General features: G+C 42.4%; 1 protein-coding gene across 3 annotated transcripts in view; it reads left to right on the plus strand.

The window, feature by feature from the left end:
* gpsm2 (G protein signaling modulator 2) overlaps positions 1–13,863 on the plus strand; it is a 76,644-nt gene that overhangs the window by 54,441 nt on the left and 8,340 nt on the right. Inside the window, exons 12-14 of one of the 3 annotated variants that reach the window (XM_078561702.1) lie at positions 4,156–4,344; positions 7,264–7,420; positions 10,477–10,682. In XM_078561702.1, the coding sequence (XP_078417828.1) occupies positions 4,156–4,344; positions 7,264–7,420; positions 10,477–10,682 (552 nt within the window). Of the gene's footprint in view, positions 1–4,155; positions 4,345–7,263; positions 7,421–9,636; positions 9,679–10,476; positions 10,683–13,863 lie in introns of those variants that run through there. The other 2 variants (XM_078561703.1, XM_078561704.1) reach the window with 2 other exon arrangements.

Raw genomic sequence — 13,863 nt, forward strand, 5'->3', positions numbered from 1 at the left:
CTGGTTTTTAAGAAGTGCTGGGGGCACCTGATTTCTCAACCCTACACAGACTTGTGTCTAATAAGCAATGCGGGTCAGGCTGGCTGAATGTCATTCTTAGTATAGCGGGTTGCTTGAACCAATTCACGTTTTTGGGCGTGACTGAATTTTTCTGACTGGAGACATCCTACATTTGGTGAATCATAGAAACATAGAAAATAGGAACAGGAGTAGGCCATTCGGTCCTTCGAGCCTGCTCTGCCATTCATTATGATCATGGCTGATCATTCAACTCAATAGCCTGCTCCTGCTTTCCCCCCATATCCTTTTGATCCTTTCGCCCAAGAGCTATATCTAACTCCTTCTTGAAAACATACAATATTTTGGCCTCAACTACTTTCTGTGGTAGCGAATTCCACAGGCTCTCCACTCTCTGGGTGAAGAAATTTCTTCTCCTCCTCAGTCCTAAATGGTCTACCCCGTATCCTCAGACTGTGACCCCTGGTTCTGGATGCTCCCACCATTGGAAACATCCTTCCTGCATCTACCCTGTCTAGTCATGTTAAAATTTTATAAGTTTCTATGAGAACCCCCTCATTCTTCTGAACTCCAGCGAATATGATCCTAACCGACTCAATCTCTCCTCATATGTCAGTCCCGCCATCCCAGGAATCAGTCTGGTGAACCTTCGCTGCACTCCCTCTATAGCAAGAACATCCTTCCTCAGATAAGGAGACCAAAACTGCACACAATATTCCAAGTATGGTCTCACCAAGGCCCTGTATAATTGCAGCAAGACATCCCTGCTCCTGTACTCGAGTCCTCTGGCTATTAAGGCCAACATGCCATTTGCCTTCTTTACCGCCTGCTGCACCTGCATGCTTATCTTCAACAACTGGTGTACGAGGACACCCAGGTCTCGTTGCTCATTTCCCCGTCTCAATTCATAGCCTTTCAGATAATAATCTGCCTTCCTGTTTTTGCTACCAAAGTGGATAATTACACATTTATCCACATTTTATTGTATCTGCCATGCATTTGCCTACTCACTCAGCTTGTCCAAATCACCCTGAAGCATCTCTGCATCCTCCTCACAGCTCACCCTCCCACCCAGCTTTGTGTCATCTGCAAATTTGGAGATAATACTTTTAGTTCCCTCATCTAAATCATTAATATATATTGTGAATAGCTGGGGTCCCAGCACCGATCCCTTTGGTGCCCCACTAGTCACTGCCTGCCATTCGGAAAAAGACCCGTTTATTCCTACTCTTTGTTTCCTGTCTGCCAACCAGTTTTCTATCCATCTCAATACACTACCCCCAATCCCATGTGCTTTAATTTTACACGCTAATCTCTTATGTGGGACTTTGTCGAAAGCCTTCTGAAAGTCCAAATAAACCACATCAACTGGCTCCCCCTCATCAACTCTACTAGTTACATTCTCAACAGGAATAAACAATTGTTGCAGTTCACCCATGTTCTCTTTGAACGTTTGCCATTGCCTATCCACCGTCATCCCTTTAAGTAATGTTTCCCAATCCATCATAGCCAACTCGCATCTCATACCATCGTAGTTTCCTTTATTAAGATTCAGGACCCTAGTCTTAGAATCAACTACATCACTCTCCATCTTGATGAATAATTCTATCATATTATGGTCGCTCATCCCCAAGGGGCCTCGCACAACTAGATTGCCAATTATTCCTTTCTCATTACACAATACCCAGTCTAGGATGGCCTGTTCTCTAGCTGGTTCCTCAACGTATTGGTCCAGAAAGCCATCCTGTATATGATCCAGAAATTCCTCCTCTACGGTATTGTTACTAATTTGATTTGCCCAATCTATATGCAGATTAAAGTCACCCATAATTACAGATGTTCCTTTATTGCTTGTGTCTCTAATTTCCTGCTTAATGCCATTCCCAACATCACCACTACAGTTTGGGGGTCTATATACAACCCCCACTAACGTTTTTTGCCCCTTAGTGTTTCTCAGCTCTACCCATACAGATTCCACATCATCGGAGCTAATGTCTTTCCTCATTATTGTGTTAATTTCCTCTTTAACTAGCAATGCAACTCCACCCCCTTACCTTTTTGTCTGTCCTTCCTAAATACTGAATATCCCTGGATGTTCAGTTCCAATCCCTGGTCACCCTGCAGCCATGTCTCTGTAATCCTGACTGTATCATACCTGTTTACATCTATTTGCGTGGTTAATTCATCCACTTTATTGTGAATGCTCCTCGCGTTAAGGCACAAAGCCTTAAGGCTTGTCTTTTTAACATTACTTGTCCTGTTCCCACTATTTTTCACTGAGGCCCTGTTTGATTCTTGCCCTTGATTTCTCTGCCTATCGCTTTTCTTATTCCCCCTTTCTGTCTTTTGTACTTGTCCTTGATTCCCCCTCCTCTGACTCCTTGCATAAGTTCCCATTCCCCTGCCATTTTAGTTTAAACCCTCCCCAACCACTCTAGCAAATATTCCCCCTAGGACATCAGTCCCGGTCCTGCCCAGGTGTAACCCGCCCAGTTTGTACTGGTCCCACCTCCCCCAGAACTAAAGACTGCAGTTCTGCGACTGCAGACTTTGAGTCTCCTTGTTGAAAAATACCATCTAAAGTGGCTCATCCAGTATAGATCTATTTTGTAACATTTCAGGCTGATTTTCTTTTGTAGTCTGGAACCTTAACCTACCCTATTAATCCCAGTGGTTGGTTCCCTGTAACTTTCACAGAGGTGTACACTAGACAGCGGAAGTACTTGCTTGAAACCACTGGTAGGGCTTTTTCAGTTCTAATGACATAGTTGGGACTCTGATTGCAATTTAAAGTAACACATGGATGGAGCTTGCATCGTGAATGTTGTACCCATGTTTTCTGGCACTCTGATATGGACCCATAAGGAGCAGAAATGTTTTCCTTAACTGTCAAAATACTGCAGGCCCCTACCAGCGATTGGCTGCATGTCGAGATCAGTGCAGACTACTTGGCCCCTTTGAGTGCTCAGGCAGCTAGCAGCATGAGCCAGGCTTGGACCAATGCTGCAGTCAGGTAAATGACGTAGTACCCATTTGTGTGCTGCCTGCTTCAATGGTCTGCTGGCACTGGCAGATTGCTAATTGTGACCCTCTGCCCAAAAATAGGCGATGAAGAATTTCTAGCCCAATGTTCTTTGAGTCCTCCATCTTCTGTTGGGCTTCATTGGAACACTGTGGGAGGTTGAGGACCCAGAGAGTTCGGAGTGGAAGTGAGACAGAATTCGAATTCAAATGACAGAAATTTGGGGTCATGCTTGCGGACTGGATTGAGGTGTTCAGCAAAGTAATCACCCACAGTTGTGGAGACCACATCATGAGCAGGGAATGCAGTATACTAAATGGCATAAGTACAAGTAAATCGCTGTTTCATCTGGAAGAAGTGATTGTGGGAAGGGAGAAAGTGAAAGGGTAGGTGTTCTATCTCCTATGCTTATACAGGAAGGTGCTGTGGAAAGGGAAGCAGGTGTTGGGAGTGATTGAAGAGTGGACAAAATGTGTTTGTTGGGGGATGATCTGCTGAATGTTTGGGCTGTTGAGCTGGAAAAGGAACCCTACTGCAGTTCTGGGTGGGAGGGGAAAAGGTGAAAGCAGAAGTGTAAAATGAAATGAATATGGTCAAGGACCCTGTCAACCATGGAGGAGAGGAATTCTACATTGAGGAAAAAGGAAGACATTTTGGTAGCACTAGTGTGTAAACTGGCATGATCAGAACAAATGAGATGGTGAATACTTGACTGCAGCTTCCCTAGGTCACTACTACTGATAGTAAACATGCCAGATGTATTCAATTGCTGAGATAATCATTTAAGATTGGAAAGTATACTCATGTCAGTGCAGTGTCATAATTGAAGATAGGACTTTCAAATGCATCAAGTGAGTCTCCCCTGGATGTCTGTCTGAGGCTGCAAGTTAACTTGCAAAATGCAGAATATTGCCTCTTAGTGAAGGCAATCTGTTTTGCCATCTTTCTTCTAATCCTTCTGGAGAGGCTGGGGTGGTGATGGACAGGATAAACTCCTCTTCAATTCAAGCTGTTACTTGGTCCCCTCCCCCCAGCCCCCCATTCCAGCGCTCATCAAATGTTCAGCAGCTATATTTTTGAGGAATTTTATTGTTGAAGTTATTTGTTTTGCTCAGGTTCAAAACTGGAACAGTGACATTCTTGTGAAACAGAAACCTGCACTTTGGAAGCCAACAGCCAAGTTGCTGTTTGTAAATCGATTCAGGGGCAAAAAGCATAAAAGTAACAATTCATCTGCAAAAGTTCTTAAGGATACCAGTAATTCTGTGGTCATAAATGATGCTAGAGTCCACATTCCACAAAAGGTAAGCTTTGTTACAATACTTCTTCGTTGTTTACATCTTGTTTGACAAATGATACAAACCCTTTAAGACAATCATGAATCCAAATATAGAATAGAACAAATTGCCCAACTCATGTGTTTTGCTTCCCCTCTACCTCCCCATTTCCAAATCTTGGCTGCATGGCCTCTCCTTAGGATGGGAAAAGTCAATAGAGGAGTTATTTATGAGGAAAAGAAAACAAAAAATGTACCTCAATGGAACATATTAAAGTGGCTTTGCTTGTAATAAATATGTTCCTGCAGAACTAAATGATGTGTTCTCCTGAAGGGCCATTCATGTAATAAATGGATGTGCTTGGAAGCTAACAAGGTTTAAGTGGATACCGATAAATAGATATAAAAACTGAAGGTGCTGGAAATACTCAGCGGGTCTGGCAGTATCTGTGGAGAGAGAAACAGTTTCCAGTTGAATGTGACTCTTCTTCAGAACTGAAGAAAGAAGATAGAAATGTGATGGGTTTTATGCTGTTGAGGGGTGGGTAGAAAGAGCTAACGGGTAGAGGGAAGAAGAGATTAAATGACACAAATGTCACGGAGCAAAACGCAAAGGGAGTGGTAAGGTTGCAATAAAGAAACAAAGCATTTGTGCAGAGTGAGTGTGAATAGCAGGATAATGAACATCTGTGCCTGAAAGCAGAAGCATGAAAAAACAAAATTAAGACCAGCACATGGCAAAAAAAACAGAATTAAAATGGGGGATAGAGTACATGGTCTGAAATATTTGAACTCAATACTGAGTCCAGAAGGCTGTAAAGTGCCCTAATCAGAAGATGAGGTGCTGTTCCTTGAGCTTGCGTTGAGTTTCACTGGTACACTGCAGCAGGTTGAGGACAGAAATGTGGGGGTGAGAGCGAGGTGGTGAATTAAAATGGCAAGCAACCAGAAGCTCAAGGCTACGCTGGGTTGGGGTGGGAGTGGGTGGTGGTGTGCTAAGCAGAGGTGTTCCGCAAAGTGGTCTCACTTGTGTAGAGGGGACTGCATTGTGAGCAGTGAATACGGTATACTAAATTGAAAGAAGTGCAAGTAAAATGCTGCTTCACCTGGAAGGAGTATTTAGTGTCTTGGACAATGAGAGAGGAGGTAAAAGGGCAGGTGTTACAACTCCTCCAATTGTATGGGAAGGGGACGAGGTGTTGGGGGTGATTGGAAAGTGGACCAGGTGTTGTGGAGAAAACAATACCTTTGGACTGCTGACAGGGGAGGGGAGGGAAGATGTGTTTGGTGGTGGCGTCGTGCTGGACATGGCAGAAATGATGGAGGACGATCCATTGAATGGGGAGGCTGGTGGGGTAGAAAGTGAGGACAAGGGGAACACAATAGCAGTTCTGGGAGGGAAGGGAAGAGAGATCAGAAATGCGGGAAATGGGTCAGACACGGTTGAGGGTCCCATCAACCATGGCTGGGGTGGTGGGAATCCTCAGTTGAGGGAAAAGGAAGTCATATTTGAAGTGCTATTGTGGAGGTTTGAGTCATCAGAATAGATGTGATGGAGGCAGAGGAACTGGGAGAATGCTTTTGGATGTTTTTATTTCAGATTTACAGCTTGTGCATGATACATAGGTACTTGGTTATACAAATAAATCAGGCTGGTTTTGGACAACATACATCAGCTCTAAAGATTGTTTGTTGCCATACCTTGGTAATTCAAGGATCATCCCAATGACCAGGAGTCAGATTGCCCCTGCTCCGTAAAGAAGAGTGTCCGTCATTCGAATCCAAAGGCCTTGGAGCCATGGTTCCTCATCTGACAGGACTGTTATGCTGGTACCTGAATCTAATTTAAAATATGTTAGATGAGCATTTACCAGGATTTCAGCATTCCAAAATGAGGAACCACATTCCTTGATCTCACCCAAGAAGCATAGCTGTGTGCTACCTTGGTTTTCAGTCTTGATCTCGTGAATTACCTTTGGGATGTCTGAGGTGCTGGGGTTTTGACTTGCACAATTTAGCAAAGTGTCCCTGTCGGTTGCAGTGGAAGCATTGGGCAGTGCTTGCAGGATGCTGATCTTTCCTGATGAGGGCGCTTCGCAACCAGCGCTGGCAAAGTCGCTCTGCTGGGCAGTTCAGGAATTGCTTTTCCTTACTTGGATTGTCCCTGTGTCTTTGTGACCTGATAAGCTGGACGGAGGGTTGGTTTCCGCCCCAAGTAGTGTTCTCTCTCCTTAAGATGATCCTGTGTTGTTCATATAACTCAAAGTCTAATTAGCTGCATTACCTTGTCTAGGGTAAGATCGTTCTTAGCTTGTAGGAGATGCAACACCCAACATGATTCTGTCTCTGATGAGCTTAGACTTTAAATTGCCATATTCACATCCTTCTGTCAGCCTGTAGAGATCGTTTATGAAGGAATTGACAGGTTCTCCAGGTAGCTGGATTCTCCTATTAAATTTGGTTCTCTCCAATATTTTGTTGGATCTCGGGTTGAAATAAAAGTTGAAGGATTTTAAAATATCCTCCAATTTGGTAGGGCAGTTAGAGATGGGCAATAAATGCTGGCTTAGCCAGTGATGTCCACATCCCATGAATTAATTTAAAAAATGACCCATTGATAGCTTGTCATTCAATAATGTCATCTTTAATTGTAAAGAAGTGTATTGACTTGTTCTGCTTCTGATTTTTTTTTTTATTTAGACCTACAGCAATGCTGTATCTTAAAAATCTTTTTCTCCAAAGACTCCAATTCTGTGACTGGTCTGGGCCATGGGTGAATCCAATGGAGATGGAAGCGTGGAATTGTGATCAGTTTTGAAGATTTTTTTTAAAGTGTTGGAATATATTTTCCCTGATGTGTATATGGTACAGATTGTGGATAACTGTCATGTAGAACTTTCTAAATGCAGTGCTTATTTTAAATACAATTTACAATATTTGTTTTCAGAGAATCAATTCCAGTGTGCTGGGAGATGAAGGGTTTTTTGACTTGTTGAGTCGGTTCCAGAGCAATCGGATGGATGATCAACGATGCTCATTCACAAAGAGTCAGAATAGGCTGACAAGGGCTGCACCAGTCTCATCAACCCCACCTAATACATTAGGTAAGTATTTTTTGAATTTTCCTGACTTTATGTAGGAATTACATTCTCTAATTGCACCCATATATCATTGTCCCCTTTAGTTTAAATTTCTTTTAGGCATTTTTACTTTTATTTTGCTCACATTTTTGGCCAGTTCTTTAGCTAAATGGGGTTTCTAGTACTTTTTGCTGGAACCAGTCTTGCTAACAAGCTATTCCTTAGCAGAATGTGTGTCACTACAGAATCCCTCTATTTATACTGCTTGAAGGAAAGAGGCAAAGAATAGAGGGATGTCGAACAAGTTGGACTCCACCTTCCTTCGAATCTAACAGACTTTGCACTCCCACCTATAATAATAGCCAAGTGTGGCATTACCTAACAATGTTATTTGAATGCACAGATTCACTATGGAGACTATGTTAGGAGTTGTAAGATGCTGCAAACTGATAGTAGCTGACGTTACTTCAGCAGAAGAGTGCTATGTTTTTTGATTAGTCAGGATTTCACAAAGTCCAAAGCTTCAGTGACGGCATGAGTGTAAGCTGCTGCATAAAGTGGTGCTACATCTCTTTAACCTTGAGCTACTTACTTCCATCATTGAGCAATTGGCCTATTGCCATTAGCGCAAACAGCAGAACATCCAGTGCTCAATGCTAGTAACCTAAAAGCCAGCATTTATTGCCCATCTCTAACTGCCCTACCAAATTGAAGGCCAACCTCCAGCAGAACTCCCATGCATACTTTAGTCCCAGGACTTTCTGTTACCAACCTACACCAAAGTTCTTTGGACTTCAAAGTGCAGTGGGCGGAAACAGTTGATAAAGTAACGACAAAGTGCAGTGGGTCCCTACAGGGAGGGAACATGCACACTCCACCATGCAAACAAACTATTCTTCTGCGTTTGTCGTAGCTTGGTTGAAAGACCTTTTAAAAATGGTGTGTTTTCATGTTGTAGGAACTTGATCGAAAAACAGTTAATGTCCACTTATTAGATTTTCACCAATCTTGATAAGTGATATTCTTATTAGACTTGTGACCTTTTCAAGCTCAAGTAAGTAACTCAACTTCATTTGAGCCTGAAAGGCCATTGGAGCCTGAAAGGCCATTGTTTGCTTAGCAAACAGAAAGGCATCCAGCAGGGATGGAATTCTAGCTAGACTGCTAAAGCATGGAATGTCCCAACTACTGCGACAACTTCATGACTTCCTCCTCCTTTGTTGGAGGGGAGGATCTGTTCCACAGGACATATTTGATGCAAAAATCATCATGTTATACAAAACAAAGGCAACAAAGGAAATTTCAGAAACTACAGAGGCATCTAATTGGGAAGGCCTTTGCTAGCGTCATGCTTAAATTTGCAGTCCAAATGTATCCAGAAGCACAATGTGGTTTCCATGCTGGCAGATCTACAGTGGACATGATCTTCTCTATACGCCAGTTGCAAGCGAAGTGCTGGGAACAGGATGTACCTCTTTATCTTGCTTTTGTAGAACTCATTAAAGCATTCAACACTATCAGCAGGGCAGGACTCTACAAGATTTTGGAGAAAGCTGGCTGTCCACCAAAGCACCTCAGTCTCATCTCTCCTTTCATGACAGCATGCACTGTATGGCACAGTTTGATGGCATCACTTCCAACATCTCAGGGCAAGAAATGGAGTGAAACAGGGTTGTGCATGTGCCCCCACCTTATTTGGTATTTTCTTCTCCATACTCCTGACCTTTGCCTTTCCTGCACTTATGGAAGTTTACCTGCATACTAGGGTCAGACAGCAAGCTCTACATTCTGTCCATAGTGAAAGTGAATACAAAAATACAGCATGTCGTGATCAGAGAACTCCTCTATTCTTACGATGCTGTGCTAGCCACTTGCATGAGCTCAGCTACAAAGACTCATGGATTGTCTCTCCCATGCCTGTAACTTGTGTTCTCACAATAAGTGTTATGGGACAGCGTGTCACATCTCCATCCTTGATCACATTAAACAACACCCTGCTGGAAGTGGTTGGCAAATTCTGTTACCTTGGGTCCATGGTGATGCAGAACTTGACGCATGCACAGGAAAGAAGCAACCACTGTGACCAACTCCTGAATCTTGCATGGAAAAACAAGATGACGACAAGATGCTCGTTTATGAGGCCTGTGTTCTCAGCACCTTTGGTGTACGGCTGTGAAACATGAGCAACTTGCAGCTAACAATAAAGGAAGCCTAACAATTTTCATCTTCGTTGTTTGCAGTGTAATCTTTACATCTTATGAAAGGACCAAATCATAAATGCAACAGCCCTCTCAAAGACACATCTCCCAAGTATGCTAATGCTCATCAAGTGGAGGTGTCTTTGCTGGCGTGGGCACCATTGCAGGATGGAAGACTAACACATTCTCAAAGATTTTCTGTGTGGTGAGGTAACTGGAGCCAGAAGACCAGCAGGACGCCCAAAGCTCCACGTCAATGATGTTTGCAAATGTGACATGAAGGCCCTAAATGTTGATTTTCACACCTGGGAGATAGTAGCCAATGACAAGAGGGAAATAGCAACATCACCTCTGGGCTGGCATGTGCCACCATGCGATCAGTGGCGACAGCAGCTTGGCAACAAGCCCCAACACTAAAGGCAATAACCCACGAGGACACCTGATAACCACCTTCTATTTGGAACTTGTAGCAGAACTTGCCTCTCACGGATTGGTCTTTTCAGCCATCAGTGAAGGTGCACCATATGAAACTATCTCATCCTCAATGGCTTTGCTGCATGTTCATCACCTTGCGTAGATGGAAGGATGCTGATTCGCTTATTAGATCGGTGTCTTTTCAAAATGGTCTTGAGTTTACTATAACATTAAGTTAGTATTTTCCCTGAATTTAGAAAGCACTTCTAAATGGGGATTACTTGTTAAAAGCTGTCTTGCTTTACTGCAGTTCAGATTTGTTCTGTAACAATACTGTTGCTATATAATAGGTCAAGGTTACTGGCTCTATAACCTAATTTCAAACCTGACAGGGAAAAAGAGTGTAGTTTGTAGGTTTTGTGTTTAAAATAATTACATCTCCAATATGTTTTCCCATTCCTACTTCAGTAGCTTCACCACAGACAGAGGAGTTTTTGGATCTGCTTGCAAGTTCTCAGAGCCGTCGATTAGATGATCAGCGTGCAAGCATTAGCAATCTTCCAGGCCTGCGGCTTAACCAGCATAATAGCCACTCTATTCTTAGTCACCTGATCACCAATGGAGGCAGCAAGGACCCAGACGATTCTTTCTTTGATATGCTGGTAAAATGTCAGGTAAGTCAAATTTTTATAACTTGCATGTTTATTAACTTCATTTTTTAAAATATGTGAAGTTTCTGAATGTGAAATTCCACTCTGTTGCAACAGCTGTCAACAGATATAGAAAAATGAGACACTAAGTGGAAGTGATTTAGGACCCAGAGCAAGAAAACACTGAGGATTGAGAGACACGACTGCACTACTAGAGTTGGTGATGAAGCAGAGATCATGTCCACATTTTAAAATAAGTTAGATAGGTAGTTGAAGAAATAGGGGAATAAAGGAATATGGGAATATAATGGGCACATCAGATTAGGACTGCAGATCATATGGAAAATAAATACTTACATGGCCTGTTTACATATGAGCATACGAATTAGGAGCTGGAGTAGGCCATTTGGCCCAGTGACTCTGTTCCGCTATTTGATGAGATGGTTGGTGTGAGTGTGGCCTCAACTCTACTTTCCTGTCTACCCTCTCTAAGCTGTGACTCCTTGTTAATCAAGAATCTATCTATCTTGGTCTTAAAAATTTTCAACAACCCTGCCTCCACTGCACACTAAATTTCTCCTCGTGTCCATCTTAAATGGGAGACCCCTAATTTTTAAACTGTGTCCCTGAGTTCTAGTATCTCCCACAGGGGGAAACATTATCCTCTCTGCATCGACCCTGTCAAGTTCCTCAGGATCTTATGTTTCAAAAGATCCCCTCTTATTCTTCTAAACTCCAATGGGTCTAGGTCCAACCTGCTCAACCTTTCCTCATAAGATAGCTCCTTCATCCCAGAAATCAGTTGACTGAACGTTCTAAACTTTGAACTGCTTCTAATGCAATTATATATGCCCTAAGTAAGGATACCAAAACTGTACACAGTACTCTAGATGTGGTCTCACCAATGACTGGTTGGTACGACTGTCCTACTTTTAAAACAAAAACAAAAATACCTGGAAAAACTCAGCAGGTCTGGCAGCATCTGTGGAAGGGAGCACGGTTAACGTTTCGAGTCCACATGACTCTTCAACAGGACTAAGGAAAAATAGAAAAGGGGTGAAATATAAGCTGGTTTAAGGTGGGAGGGTGCGGTTGGGACAAGAGAGCTGGATAGAGGGCCAGTGATAGGTGGAGACAACCAAAAGATGTCACAGACAAAAGGACAAAGAGGTGTTGAAGGTGGTTATATTAACTAAAGGAATGTGTTAATTAAGGGTAGAAAGCAGGACAAGCAAGGTACAGATAGCCCTAGTGGGGGTGGGGTGGGGTGAAGGAATCGAAAAAGGCTAAGAGGTAGAGATAAAACAATGGATGGAAATACATTTAAAAATAATGGAAATAGGTGGGAAAAGAAAAATCTATATAAATTATTGGAAAAAACAAAAAGGAAGGGGAAAAATCAGAAAGGGGGTGGGGATGGAGGAGAGAGTTCATGATCTAAAATTGTTGAACTCAATATTCAGCCCGAAAGGCTGTAAAGTACCAAGTCGGAAGATGAGGTGCTGTTCCTCCAGTTTGCGTTGAGCTTCACTGGAACAATGCAGCAAGCCAAGGACGGACATGTGGGCATGAGAGCAGGGTGGAGTGTTGAAATGGCAAGCGACAGGGAGGTCTGGGCAATGCTTGCTCCCTACTTTTAAACTCTCTTCCCCTTGCAATAAGTGCCAACATTTCATTTATCTTCCTAATTACTTGCAGTACCTGCATACCAAGTTTTTGTGATTTGTGTACCAGGACAAACAGATCCCTCTGTACTTCAGAGTTCTGCAAAATCTCTCCATTTAAATAATATATTGCTTTACTGTTCTTCTTGCCAAAGTGGACAAGTTCACATTTTCCTATATTTGTACTCCAACTGCCAAAATTGGTGCACTTCACCTATCTATATCCCTTTGCGGACCACTTATGTCCTCTTCAGAACCTACTTTCCTATCTTTGTGTCATCAACAAATTTGGCAACCAAATTTTCCAAGTTGTTGATATAGATTGTAAGGAATTGAGCCCTGGCTCTGATCCCTGTGGCACTCCACTTGCCAACCTAAAAATGACCCATTTATCCCTGCCCTATGCTTCCTGTTAGCTAACCATTCCTCTATCTATGCTAATATGTTATTCCGTACCTCATGAGCTCTTACCTTGTGAAGTAACCTTTGATTTGGCACCTTATCAAATGCCTTTTGGAAATCTAAGTACAGCACATCTACAGGTTCCCCTTTATCCATGTTGCTTGTTACTTCCTCAAAGAACTTGAAGAAATTAGTCGAACACAAATTCCCTTCCACAAAACCATGTTGACTCTGCTTGATTTCATTAAGATTTTCTAATTGCCCTTCCATAACATGCTTAGTAATAGATTCTAGCATTTTCCCTTTGTCAGATGTGAGGGTAACTAGCATGTAGTTTCCTGTCACCCTCCTTTCTTGAATAGAGGAGTTATATTCACTATTTTCCAATCCGATCTGACCTTTCCAGATCTAGGGAATGCTGGAAAATTACAGCTAATGCATCTACTGTCTCTGCAGCCACTTCTTTGAAGACTCTAGGATGCTGATCATCAGGCCCTGGGGGCTAATTAGACTTTAGTTCTAATAGTTTTCTCAGTACCCTTTCCCTGGTGATTGTAATTGTTTTGAGTTCCTCTTTTTCCCTTTCACCCCTTGATTTGCATGTATTTCTGGGATGTTATTTGTGCCGTCACAGCAGACACAAAATATTTGTTCGCACTCCCACAGTTTCCTCATTTTCCATTATTAATTCCCCATCCTCACTCTCTAGAGGACGAATGCTCCCTTTGATTACTTTTTTCCATTTTAAGTACTTGTAGAAACTCTTACCATCTGTTTTTATATTTCTAGCTAGTTTTCTCTCATACTATAATTACTCCCTTTTTTTTGTTAGTCATTATTTACTGGTTTTCGACTCCTGTCCAATTTTCTACCACTAATTTTTCACAGAACTGTTTTTTCAATTTCATACTATCTTTAACTTCCTTCGTTAGCCACGGATGGTGCATCCTTCTGCTAGAGTCTTTCTTTCTCACTGGAATGTATCTTTGCTCAGTTTTATGAAATATCTCCTTAAATAGAAGATACTTCATATCTCCTATTCATGTCCTAGGCCCAACCATCTTCAGCTGCTTCATCAATGATCTTCCATCTATCATAAGGTCAGAAGTGGGGATGTTTGCTGAACGATGTTTGCTGAA

Source organism: Cetorhinus maximus, chromosome 17 (genome assembly GCF_964194155.1).
Source record: "Cetorhinus maximus chromosome 17, sCetMax3.hap1.1, whole genome shotgun sequence".
Taxonomy (NCBI): Eukaryota; Metazoa; Chordata; class Chondrichthyes; order Lamniformes; family Cetorhinidae; genus Cetorhinus; species Cetorhinus maximus.